The sequence below is a fragment of the Ceratotherium simum genome, chromosome 4 (genome assembly GCF_057802395.1).
Source record: "Ceratotherium simum simum isolate JZ-2026a chromosome 4, ASM5780239v1, whole genome shotgun sequence".
Lineage (NCBI taxonomy): Eukaryota > Metazoa > Chordata > Mammalia > Perissodactyla > Rhinocerotidae > Ceratotherium > Ceratotherium simum.
The window spans coordinates 23,094,470-23,106,893 of NC_141903.1; the positions used below are offsets into that span (position 1 = coordinate 23,094,470).

General features: G+C 51.0%; 2 protein-coding genes across 10 annotated transcripts in view; one reads left to right on the plus strand and one right to left on the minus strand.

Annotated features, from left to right (window-relative positions):
* FAXDC2 (fatty acid hydroxylase domain containing 2) overlaps positions 1-5,841 on the plus strand; it is a 30,301-nt gene extending 24,460 nt beyond the window's left edge. For both annotated transcript variants that reach the window (XM_087429515.1, XM_004428609.3), the window contains 4 exons: positions 1,344-1,549; positions 2,030-2,135; positions 2,561-2,727; positions 3,767-5,841. In XM_087429515.1, the coding sequence (XP_087285641.1) occupies positions 1,344-1,549; positions 2,030-2,135; positions 2,561-2,727; positions 3,767-3,923 (636 nt within the window). In that variant the 3' untranslated portion in view covers positions 3,924-5,841. The remainder of the gene's footprint in view (positions 1-1,343; positions 1,550-2,029; positions 2,136-2,560; positions 2,728-3,766) is intronic.
* A 1,030-nt stretch (positions 5,842-6,871) lies between these two features.
* LARP1 (La ribonucleoprotein 1, translational regulator) overlaps positions 6,872-12,424 on the minus strand; it is an 81,707-nt gene continuing 76,154 nt past the window's right edge. For all 8 annotated transcript variants that reach the window (XM_087429513.1, XM_087429514.1, XM_087429511.1 and 5 more), the window contains 2 exons: positions 12,150-12,277; positions 6,872-10,580 (listed from right to left, as the gene is read on the minus strand). In XM_087429513.1, coding sequence (XP_087285639.1) covers positions 10,371-10,580; positions 12,150-12,277 — 338 coding nt within the window. In that variant the 3' untranslated portion in view covers positions 6,872-10,370. The remainder of the gene's footprint in view (positions 10,581-12,149; positions 12,278-12,424) is intronic.

Below are 12,424 nucleotides of genomic sequence, written 5' to 3' on the forward strand. Positions count from 1 at the left end.
AAGAGGTCTGTCTTAGAGCCTTCTCACCAGCTATTCCCTTTACCTGAAGACTCTTCCCCCAGATATGTTTGTTTCCCTCACCTTCTTCATCTTCTTGTTCAAATCTCAGCATCTCAATGAAGCCTACCCTGACCGTTCTATTTTAAATTATTGGTGCCAGGAACATAAACTCAGTGAGGGCAGGAATCTTTTGTTTTGTTCATTACTTGCTTCCCAGCATGTGGAACACTGCCTGCTACAGAGAGGGTGCTCAGTAAATGAACGAATAAACGTATGTGACACCCTCCTCTTGGTCAAGGTTTCCAGAAGAGGTGTTCAGCTTCATCTACAGGTGCTCTCAAACCAGGCTGGCCAGACCAGACTTCACGATGGGATGGAACTAAAAGCTGACAGAGTGAATTCTGAAGTCAGTTAATATATGCAGTGCCTGGAGAAGCTGAAGGAAGAGGACGGCCCGAAGTCAGGAACTGAACTGAACTCTGAACGCAGCCTCACCTGGGGGCAGAACTCTTCCAGCTTACAGAGGGAACTCAGGGAGAAATCCCTTCTGACCAATCCCAAACCATTTCATCAGGACCCAGGAAGTGACCTGTGGTTATGGGGCTATTCCTGGGAGCCCCATTGCTCTGACGAAGGGAAGGGTCAGGGGGTTACTGATTCCTGGGGAAATGCTGGCTGTAGTATTGAGGCTCAGCGGGGGAGGGGCATTTGGGGCCAGCTCTCCACAGTGACCCTGGAGAGAATGCTCAGGTAGTCCCCATCCTGACAGCTCCTCCGTGAAAGCCAAGAAGACCAGGCCACAGGAAGTTAGTCAGGAGGCCAGATAGGCAGCTCCCTGGCTCAACTTCTGCTTTGCTCTGGGCCTAGTCCAGTGAGACTGGACCACGTGAGGAGGCAGACGACCTTGATCTCTGCATCTGATCGTGGTCAGGGCTCTCTGGATGAAGGGCTAAAAGGCTGAATAAGGACATCAATGTGAGAGTTGACAACCTTCTGCAAGCCCCCTGGAGGCTCCTCAGCATCCTGTCTGGAATATGGCAGGCCTGGCCAGAGAAATGGGGAGGACAGTGGTGACAGCTGCAGAACCAGGAAGAAGGAGGCAGGCTCAGGTAGAGACTGAAGGCTGCTGGAAGGGGAATTTCCAAAGGTGGAGGCATTACCAGATGGTTCCACTCCAGGGTTGGGCAGCAGTCAGGGGCTGCTGGCTATAGCCAGACATCACTCCTAGCATCCACCCCTGAGTGAGGGCCTCCTGTGAGTGGGTCACAGTGGAGCCTAGTTTCTAGAAGGGAAAGACATACTACTCACTCTTGTGCATCTCCCTCCTTCCTTTCCTTGGGCAGGTGGACCCCATGAAACTACGCCAGTCTATCCGCACAGTTCTCTTCAACCAGTACGTGATCTCTTTCCCCGTGCTGGTCTTCCTCTATCCCATCCTCAAGTTGTGGGGAGACCCCTGCCGCCGAGAGCTCCCCACCTTCCACTGGTTCCTCCTGGAGCTGGCCCTCTTCACTCTGATTGAGGAAGTCATGTTCTACTACTCACACCGGTGAGCAGCTCCTCACTCTCCTAGGGCTCACTTTTAAACAAGGAAACTGGGGCCTTGGAATTGTAGGTGTAGGACCAATACCATCTAGCCTGAAAAGCCTCCCATGAAGTAGTTAACAGGGAGACAACTATTTTTTCCACAACTGACAACTTGAGACCACTGAGGAATGTCCAGAAAAGAAGGAGCCTTCTCCAGTCACGTGTGCAGCAGGGCAGTTTCCCATTTGTTTCCTTTCTGGGCATCACCCCCATTTTACAGCTGACACAACTGAGGTAGAGAGAGGCAAAGTAACCCACCCTCAAATTACGCAGCATGAGAAGTGGGGTTAGAGCTTGAAGGCAGGTCTAAGTGCCAATCCACTGTGTTTTCAACTTTGCTCCATAGATGTAACCCCTAGTTCCTACCTTTGGTTTCTCATGGTCTCGTGAGGGAAGGAGAAAGGGAGATTGGCAGATTATTAACTATTAACTATTTTCCCAGGCTCCTTCACCACCCAACATTCTACAAGAAAATCCACAAGAAACACCATGAGTGGACAGCTCCCATTGGCGTGATTGCTCTCTATGCCCACCCTATTGAGCATGTGGTGAGCAGAGCTCCTCTCTCCCCAAAGGCAAAAGGCAGAGGGCCCCAGCCACCTTCCCTGAGATCTCCTGCAGAGAATTAGACCACTCTGGACCTTTCCTTCTTTCCACTAAACAGCCACTATTTAGTATTAACCTAGCATATGCCAGCCTATGCCAGATGCCAACATAAGTTATCTCATTTAATCCTCCCAACAACCTTTGTAATCCTCATTTTGCTAATGAGGAGATTGAGGTTCCAACAGGTAATAACTTGTCCCAAGTTACAAAGCTGAATGACTCCAGCAAATTGAGGTCCTGAAACTCTCAGCTTCTCCAGATCTCAATCAAGGAGGTCTTCCTGGTACTACCCTGGGACAGAGTGGACACCCAGCTGGGTCCCCTCCATCTCCCTGGGGCCCGCCTTCCAACAGCCCTCTCTTTGCAGGCCTCCAACATGCTGCCAGCGATGGTGGGTCCCATAGTAATGGGCTCCCACTTGTCCTCCATGACCATGTGGTTTTCCTTGGCCCTCATCATCACCATCATCTCTCACTGTGGCTACCATCTACCCTTCTTGCCTTCACCTGAATTCCATGACTATCACCATCTCAAGTAAGGCCCCTGTCCCCACTGTGGGTCCCTGGGCAGTAACCTCCACCTTCACTCCTGGAGTTTCTGATAGCAGACATGACACTGGTGCCTCAGTTTAGACGTGGGTGCTAGTGGAGGTAGAGGTCTGGAGGTGGGGAAAATAATGACTGCACTGGACCCAGACCACCTTGCCCTTTTCCTTCTTTCTGACACTGGGTCTTCTTGCAACTGTAGCTTTTTAACCTTTATTTAGGTTCTGGACCCTTTGAGTATCTAATGTAAGCTATGGACACAGTCAGAACAATACATAAAAAATCCCGCATGCAGGGGCCAGCCCGGTGGTGTAGCAGTTAAGTGTGCACATTCCACTTTGGCAGCCCAGGGTTCGCAGGTTTGGATCCTGGGCGCGCACTGATGCACCGCTTATCAAGCCATGCTGTGGCGGTGTCCCATATAAAGTAGAGAAAGATGGGCACAGATGTTAGCCCAGGGCCAATCTTCCTCAGCAAAAAAAAAAAGAGGAGGATTGGCAACAGATGTTAGCTCAGGGCTAATCTTCCTCAAAAAAAAAAAAATCCTGCATGCAATTCAAGGGCAGTTGCGTGCTCTTTGAAAGCCTCCAGGCTTTTTCAAGTGCGGTCTATGAACCTCCTGCACCAGAATCACCTGAGATGCTTTTTTCAAATGCAGGCTCTTGGGTTCCACTCCAAATATGCTGAATCAAAGTATGTGAGGGAGCAGGGCCTAGAAATCTGCATTTTAATAAGTGTTGCAGAGGATTCTGCTGGAGGTGGTCCCTGAACCCACCCAAACAAGCTCTGTCACAGGTTCTGACTTGTGTGCATCAGAATCACAGACAGCCTTTCAAAGGAAGATCAGAGATTTTCAGTCTGGAGTGGCCCCAGGAATGTGTGCTACACCTCCCCGGGTTATTCTGATGCAGGTGCTCAGCACGGTGGGGACAGGTGTGGGGTAGGAGGGCTTAGAAATGCGTGAGAGGCCGGCACAACTGAGATGGAGGTCAGCACGCTGGCCTCAAGCACCCTCCTCTCTCCTCTAGGTTCAACCAGTGCTATGGGGTGCTGGGGGTGCTGGACCACCTCCACGGGACTGACACCGTGTTTAAGCAGACCAAGTCCTACGAGAGACACATCCTCCTGCTGGGCTTCACTCCACTCTCTGAGAGCATCCCTGACCCCCCGAAGAAGACTGAGTGAGAGAGGGCCCAAGTGCCACCCTGGCTGTCCCCTCAGCAGGGGACTGCTAAGGTGGCCTGAGGCCTCCTGATCGCACCTCATAACTTGCTCCTTCAGCCATGCTCTCTCTAATGATGGCCCCATGAGGGCAGAGGGAAGGTCAGCTTCCTAGCAAAGCAGGGCCAAGGATGGGATTGGGCTCCCCCAGTTGCCCCTGTTGTCCCTCATGGGGACCAGGAGTTGGCTTAAGGAAGGGGAAAAAACAGCTCCCCAGAATGGCCAGTCAGAGGGAAGAAAACACTTTGAGGGGGCTCCTGGCAAGTCCTCTGCTGTGGAAGGGGTGAGAGACCCCAGATGACTCCTTTGTGGCCTAGGCAAGACGTAGAGAATGACAAAGGTGGCAGCAAGACTGGAGGCTCTATCTGGGAGAGCTCCTTCTGGTGTCCGGGGTTGGGGGAACCAGAAGACATCACTTTGCCCCTTTCTGTCCCAAAAAGCTTTTCTCATACTCTATTCAGGTCAGGGCCAGGACACTCTGGCAGTGGTTACGGGGTCAATTCCCCATTACCCCCAACACACACACACACACGCATGCACGCACACACACACACACTGAGTCAGTGACAAAGGCCCCGTTTCAACTCTGCCCCACTGCAAACAAACATCATCCCTCTCTGAAAAGAAAAATACCGATCACAGAAGCTCCTCCCTGGATTAGAACTGAGATACCAGCGAGGTGCAGACCAAGCCCCAGTACCTTCAGCCATACATGGAAAGCAAAGGCCAAGCCCTGTGGACTTGCTGAGCTGGGGGTCCTTTTATCCATGGGGCGGGGGGGGGGGGTCAGAGTTGCTGACTTTTGGGGACACCCAACAGAGGCTCCATATTGGCCTCTCTGAAGCACTTTCAAAGAGGCTAGAACCCTCTTCCTCCAATGAGAAGGCAAGAAAAATATGACTGAACAAAGGGCAAAACCTTCATTTTTTTCCCCAAATGATTAACCAGTTGTCTCAAGACCATTTATTCTGGATGATTTCAGCAGTGATGCTGTTTTCAAGGGAAACCTTCCCAGGAACCTTATCATCTAAAGCGAAAGCACAGAGTGGCTGGGGTGGAAGCAGTCCCCACCCTGGCCTTCCCTCAGCCACCAATGACATGGCCGGGAACCTGTGGCTCCCAAGAACAACTGGAAGACCACTCTTTGGTTTGAAAGGCCACCATTATCAGTCACTAAATTCTTATATATACTTGGGTCTATCTCTGGACTTTCAGTTCTCTTCTGTCCAGAAAACCACCCGCGGTAGTTTCGTAAGACTTTAGTATCTGATAGGGCCAAATCTCCAGGCAGAACTATCAAAAAGAATTTCTTTCTAATGGCCCCCAAGGACATGCCCAGTAGGCCAACTGGGCGCTGACCAGGCAGCGAGCTCCCTGGCCTTCGAAAGCCATACCCACCCTCCTCTGGCCTTGGTGGGCCTGGCCCCTCCCTACGACAGCTTGTGCCCTCAGCTTAAGCACAGCTTCTGGCGCATCACTGCTCTAAGTTCTCACAGCTGCTGGCCTGCACCCACAACTTGCTGCTACAGACAGACATTTGGAAAATAGCCCATCTTCAGTATACCTAAGAGGGGGAGGGAATGAGGAGTGTGGATAAAGAGGAGGAACAGATGCATTTTCTCCCTTTACGGTCTTCAGGTTTTGAGGTACTGTAGGGGCCCAGAGGGACAAGAGGCTGTCATTCTCTCACCCCTTTTGGGAGGCAGGTGGTGGGCCCTGGCCGAGGGGTCCAGCTCTATCCTCTTCTGCATCAAACAGAATGGCCCTGAGGTTGGTAAACAAATAAGGCTCAAGAAAAGGCTGAGGTCTCAAAATTCCCAGCAGAATATGTGAATGTAAAAAGAGAAAGCATGGAAAATAAACTGGTGTCCCTTTCATTCCAGTAGATGCTTCACTTTTTTTTCTTCACTACATGACTCATACCAACACTCACGATCATATGGCATCTGGGAACCACAGCAGGGCACTTAATCAGTGGCCTCACTCATGAGCATTCCTAACAGGTTGTGGAAGGAGACTAAATTAACTGTCTGCCCGTTCCCAAGTCAGTCTGCAGAAGCCCTCGACACTACCTCTTAAACCCTCCTTTGGCCTATGGAGGCCATTGGTGGTATTCAAGTACCTGCCCACCTAATGGACAGTGGAATTCTCTAGAAAACCCTTTTCGATGGGATGCTCAGGCACGTGAGACAGTTGTCAGATGAATGAGTAAACAAGGCCACGCCTCATTTTTAGTTTTGTAATTATACATCTAGGCCAGACTGGCATTCAGACTATTATTACTGCCAGCACCCAACCTCATGGTCTGAAAAAAGTCACCAACAGCCCAGAGGCCAGTCTTGGGAGGCGGGGGGAGGTGCTCATTGTTCCATCCTTCCCGAGTGTCACTCCTCAGACCTGGACTCCACACGGCCAGAGTGTTGAACTGTTACTCCTTTACATGCCAGCAGGGAAGTCTGTTCACTGAGGGGCTGTGCCAGCCCTCCGTGAGGAATCACAGCAACCTCTATCTTCCTGGCTGTCTCCTAACATAGCCAGTGCATGAAAACCTGGGAGCGGAGCAAGATTTCAAGGCTGAATCCTGGAACTCGATCTGTTGGACTGGTGTCTCTTTGTTCTGTGACACTGGCTATAGCTCCCACATCTCACTTAAGACACAAGGTGGACATGAACTCAAAGCTGGCAGAAACTCTCAGGACTGCTGGGGAATTCACCTGGACACACCAGCAGCCTTAGAAGCTCTGTAACGAGCCCATGCCTTAGGCCGACTCCCCAGAAGCCCAATGGCAGAGCCCTGCAAAGGGTTCGTGTGTACGTGCTGAGTGCAGGGTTCCTCTGGATCTGAGGGAACCCTCACCAGGCCCCCTCCCTCACACCCGACAACTGTACCCCCAATGGGAGACCAGCCAGTATTTTGCCTTTTCAAGTTTTTATTTTTATACATTTTTTTGTATTAAAAAGAAAAGCATAATTACCACAAATTACAAAGGACTAAAGCAGGACTAGAATAATGAATGATTCACTTCAGCCTGGAAAGCAGATACTCTCAATAATATTAATGTTATAATACAAGCTCATTCAAGTATTTTACATTTTTTTTTGTCCTTTTAAATGTGATATCCTAGCACATGGTAAAGATAACGTACTATGAGCATAAAGTGGAACCTTCTCCACAAGCCAGATGACAAGTTTTCCTCTCCAGTGAGAAATGGGCTGTAAAGTTCTGATCTTCTCTGCCTCTGCCATCAACATGGCTGAAGGAGAGGGTGGGAGCTGAGGCAAATCTAGGGACCCTTCCATACAGGAGATACTTTGGGGTCCCACTCAGGAGGGCGCCAGATGATCCAGACCACTCTACCCAGGCTTTTGGCAAAAAACCACCCCCAGCCCCCGGCTAGTCATCTTCCTTGCCCCTCCTCCCCACTTCCAGGGCCTTCTGAGCAGCTTACTTTCTTCCGTAAATCAGTCATCAATAAAGGGGAAAAAAAGAGCTACAACGGAACAAAACAAAAACGTAACAACTTTGACATGGGGGCTCAGCACCTCGATCTGAGCCGCAGGGGTCCAGGCTGGGGCAGGGCGGGGCAGCCCCTCTCTACTGGTAGTGCATCTGCTCCCAGGTTTAGGCGAGGGCGAAAGAGAAACCTGCCTCATAGCAAAGCTGAGGCACACAGACCTTCTGATGTTTGATGCCCAAAGTCGGGACGGCACGGACCAATCTTGGAAGGGTGCAGGACGAACAGAAGGATTTGGGCAGGCTGTTGCTTTGTGTCTCAGATCTTGGATCCCCATGGGAGGATGGTGGGTGTGAAGTGGCAAGCCCTGATGGCCCTGCGCCCACCACTCCTGGCATGCTTGTCACAGATACATCGGTCCTAAATTCAAGTGTCTTCAGAAGGTGAAGATGTAAACTACTCCTTGCAACATTAACTCCTAACATGTTACAAAAAAAAAAAAAAAGAAAAAAAAGCCCCCTCCCCCCAATCCTCAGCCTATGTTGAGATGAAGTCCTCACCTTCCCACCCCAAAAGAGCTTCCTCTTTCTGGGGTGTCTGTGGGGAGGATCAAGGAAAGGATGGCAGCCCCCTGGCCTGGGAGTAAACTCTAGATAAGAACAACCTTTTCCCACACTCCCAAGGCTTCCCTGTGCCCCTAAACCCAGCAGAGGACAAACACTGAGGTTTCTGTGGCGTTGGATACAGTACAGGGCTGAGCGACCCAAAGGAAAGAAAGGAGGCATCAAGGGATGGAGGAAAGGGTGCAGGAGTCCAGTGTCTGGTACAAGGTGGGGCAGGCACCAGACGGCAGCAGGGAAAGGCCTCAGATCCCATTATCATAGCAGAGACCAGACACTCATCCTTGGCTTTCGAGACAACCGGATCACAGGAACTGAGATGCGCTTCCCACATACTAACCACTGGGAGGGCAGGGGGGTGTGGGAGGGCGCAGGCCAAAAGCAAAGAGGTGCCCAAGACAGAGGGCAAGCCCTTGCCAGCCTGGGATACTGTCTCCTACTCCCAACCTTTGGGCCCAACAGAGGAAGCAGTTGAAAAAGAGGGCCAAGGAAGTGTCAGCGATTGAGCAACACTATCACGAACTTCTCTGTGCTGCCTGGTCCCCAATGGGGGTGAACGCGTCATCACGCCTGCACCTGACACACAGCCCAGTCCGTGTGGGTCAGTCCTTTGTCACCCTCCCTAGCTTCGGATGCCAGTAGACTCCAGCCATTCCATTGTCATTCACAGCCCAAGCAGTCAGTGGCTGGAGAAGAGAAGGCAGGTATACTCTATGTCCACATATACCTTCCTGCCGTGGAGCTTCTCCGACTGGCAGGATTTCCCCCCAGCCCCCAAATCCTCCTCATCCCTCGTTCACAGGCAGGGTCAACTGGAGGGTGGGCAGAGACGGCTTGCAGAGGGGGGATGATGCAAGATGGGGAGACGCCACCAGACCCGAGGGAGGAGAATGGCATCTTTCTCCACCTTTTATGAGACAAAGCCTCCTTGAGGTCTCAGAGATCTTTCAGGGCCAACACAAGAAACATTTCAAAGCCTCAGCTGCTAGGTGTTCACCCTTCCCCTCTGAGGTGGGGGAGGCCGTCAAGCTGAGGATGACGTGTCCAGACTCAGGCCAATGCTGTTCTCCAACAGTTTGAAGCAAACTTGGCCTTGGGGTTCCAAGGGTAGGATGAAGGGTGTCAACGACAGGACAGGGCCTGGCGTGAGGCAACAGCAAGCAGAGCGAGGATATGACAGTGGCAGCAGTGTACAGACACAGGACGTCAGCTTTGAACGATGCAACAGCAGGGATATTTCAGGCACGGCTCTGATCTGAGCCGCCCCCAACTCTCTTGCCCACAGGCAGGAGGCACTGTACATGCAACTCAGTCCAGAGAAAGGTTTTCGCCACTCCAGCCCAGGCACATCCAGAGAAGCCGGGAGCTCTTCGAGTCAACTCCACCGAGGAAAACAGGCATTCGGGGATTTCAGATCCCGCTTCACAATAAGGCAACTTTTAAAAAAATATTATTTCCAAGAACAAAACAAAAGAAATTCCAAGGGTAGGGGAAAGACATCACTTTCTGTGGATTAGGTGGGGGTTTTTTGATTTTTTTTGGTCTTTTATGGTCAATTTTGTCTTTTTTTTTTTCTATTTTTCCAAGGATGGAAAGGTCAGAGAAAAATAAAATAAATCATCTTTCAATAGTCTTTTCAGGTATGAGCAGCGTCTCTCTGGGCTGGGGAGTAAGGGCATGGGGAGAGGGGAGTAGGAAAAGGCTGAAACCTTCCCCCACCCCCACTTTTAGATCCTTTGGTTTCCTTCTCCCAGAAGATGGCAGAAGGGCGTGGTGGGGACAGTAGGGAGAGAAGACGGTGATGGCAAGCCCCAGATGGTCAAGGGGCTGGTGCTTGTGGGGCCCAGGGATGCTCCAGAGCCTTCCACAGGACAGTGCTGGGCAATGGGGGCCACAGGGCCTTCTTGTGGGCTGCATAGTTGGCTTCAGGGGGAGCAGGAGGCTGTGGGTGGGGACCAGGGTTGCGGCCTACCAGCCGTGGGCAGGGCTGCAGAGTGATTTTGGTAATCCAGACAAACTATCAATAATTTAAAACTTGATATATATATATATATATATATATATATATAAAAATCTCCCCCCTTTCCCTCCCCCCCTTAGAACAAGCTAGGATGTGAAGAAGAGCCATGGAGAGGGAAGGGGGTGTGTGGAGGCTCCTGCCCAGGGGTACCTCTGATAGCCCAAATGGTGTATACATTGCTACTCAGCACGAAGGCCCATCCTAATGACTCTAGGCCTGGCTCTTCTCTGTCCCCTCTCCCGGGACTGGGCACCCCCATGGACTCCCGCTCGCCCTCACCCCCGTCCCCCAACAAGCCCCAAGGCTAAGGGGCTTTTCACTTTCCCAGAGTCTGTGTGTCCGAGTGTTGGCTTGTCCATTTGGCATCTTCCCGGATGGGCTGGCCAGTGGGTGGTGTGGGGGGTTGGCTGATCATGGTGGCAGGCCTGCTGGAAGACTGGGAGGGGCACCGCTTCCTGCCCTCACTGCCACCACCTCCTGCTGCCACTGGGTGTCGCTTGTGGTTGCCCTCTTCACCCATGGGGGGCTGTAACAGAGGAGGGAGTCATAGGTGATTGGGGGCAGTACCCACACCCCCTTCCTTGCCAGGGCTGTCTAGAGACCTCCTACCTCCAAATGTAGCTAATGAATAGGTTTACCCTTAAAATCTAATTACCAGTTTTAATAAGCACATCTCCATGCCAAGATGCCACCTCTGTGCTATTTTATGCACATTCACTCATGGGGTCTACATCACTCTTTGAAATAGACATGATCATCTGATTTTTACAGATGAGAAAAAAGAAGCACAGAAAAAAATAATTTGCCCAGAGTCCCATTGCTTGTAACTGGTGAAGACGAAATTTGGACCAGGCCCGTCTACCTCTGAGACACCAGGTTTTATCCAGACAAGTTTCTGCTCCCCTTCTCAGAAGGGATCAGTGCTCAGGAGATGATACATGGATGCGGCATGCAGTATGCTGAGTCTCAGCTGAGAAGGCCCAGAAGCTCCTGAGGATTGCCTCCTCTCCCTCGAGGCCCCAAAAAGGGACACTGATCTAAAGTCAGACCACGATCCAGTCTGGCCTCACCACTACCAAAGATCCCGTAATCTCGAGGACATTTCTTTCCCTTTCTGGGTGCCAGATCTGAGCCCTTCTTGTTCCACCCCAACAGGTCTTCCTATTACAAGGCTTCTCTGCACATGTGCCCCCCTCCAACTCCCAAAGCAGGAAGTGCTTAAAGATGGAAGACAGCAGACTCATCTTTACACTGGGTGAGCTGAGCAGCGCTGCCACTATCTCACTGGGTGGCCATGGGCTTCAGTTTATCCACTGGTACAGTGATGATAACAGTCAACCCTGCCTACTTCACCACATTGTGAAGGTTGAAAGAGGTCAATGTAAAGTGCTTACCACGGTGCCTGGCACACAGTAAACAATCTGGCAATTTTTTAATAAATATGAGGATTATTATTGCTATTTACTTGTATTTGCCTTTTTTGCTAAAAGGTTTCAAGGGAGTAAGATGACTGGCATATCCCTGCTACATTACAAACTCTCTGAAGGAGAAAGAGTCTTTCACTCATCTCTGGAATCCCTGAAGCACCTAGCAAAGAGACATCAAATCACTTCAACTACCACTTCCTTTGATACACCCAGCAGCAATAACCCTGATCCACCACTGGATGTCACTGTTGAGTCACTGTTCCAGGAAGACATGGCGGGGAAGCGGGGAGAAAAAATCAGACATAATTTATATACTTCTGGGGTTAGAACTGGCCTCTTGCGGAAAGAGCAAATACATTTACCTTGGGTACCCACCCTGGATCAACTAGTAGAGTGGCTAACTAGGGCTGAGCAGCCAGAGGGCTGTGAGATAAGAGGGGAAAGAGCATTATGATGGTTTAGCCACATCTACCACGGGAAGTGGAGGGAGGAACAACCACATGACCCCCTCCAATTAGCCTGCACTGTCCTCTTCTCAGTCTGTTTTGCAGATGAAGAAACCAAAGCTCCAGTGCTGGGAGGGGTCCCCAGGCTAGTGGCACAGCTGGGTTCAGTTTTCTTTCCAACTAGGACAACTAGGGTGAGAAAGACGACAGACTTTCACTCACATCCACTCGGAAGTCTTCGAGTCGTCGGAATTTGCCGAGGTATTCTTGAAGTTTGGGGTTAATGTCCAAATTTTTGGCTTTGGAATATTTCAAGAAGGCCCAGAACTTCTCCAGCCCGTAGAGTTGGCCTGTAGGGAAAGAGGAGAGAGTGGTAGAGAGAAGCTGGGCTGGTGAGAAGGTGAGAACCAAGCACCTCAGAGGACGGGGTGGGGTGTGGTGTGATATACAGATAGGCCTGGTGGACTGGGGGTCAGCGGGAAGAAGGCCTAGCTGAC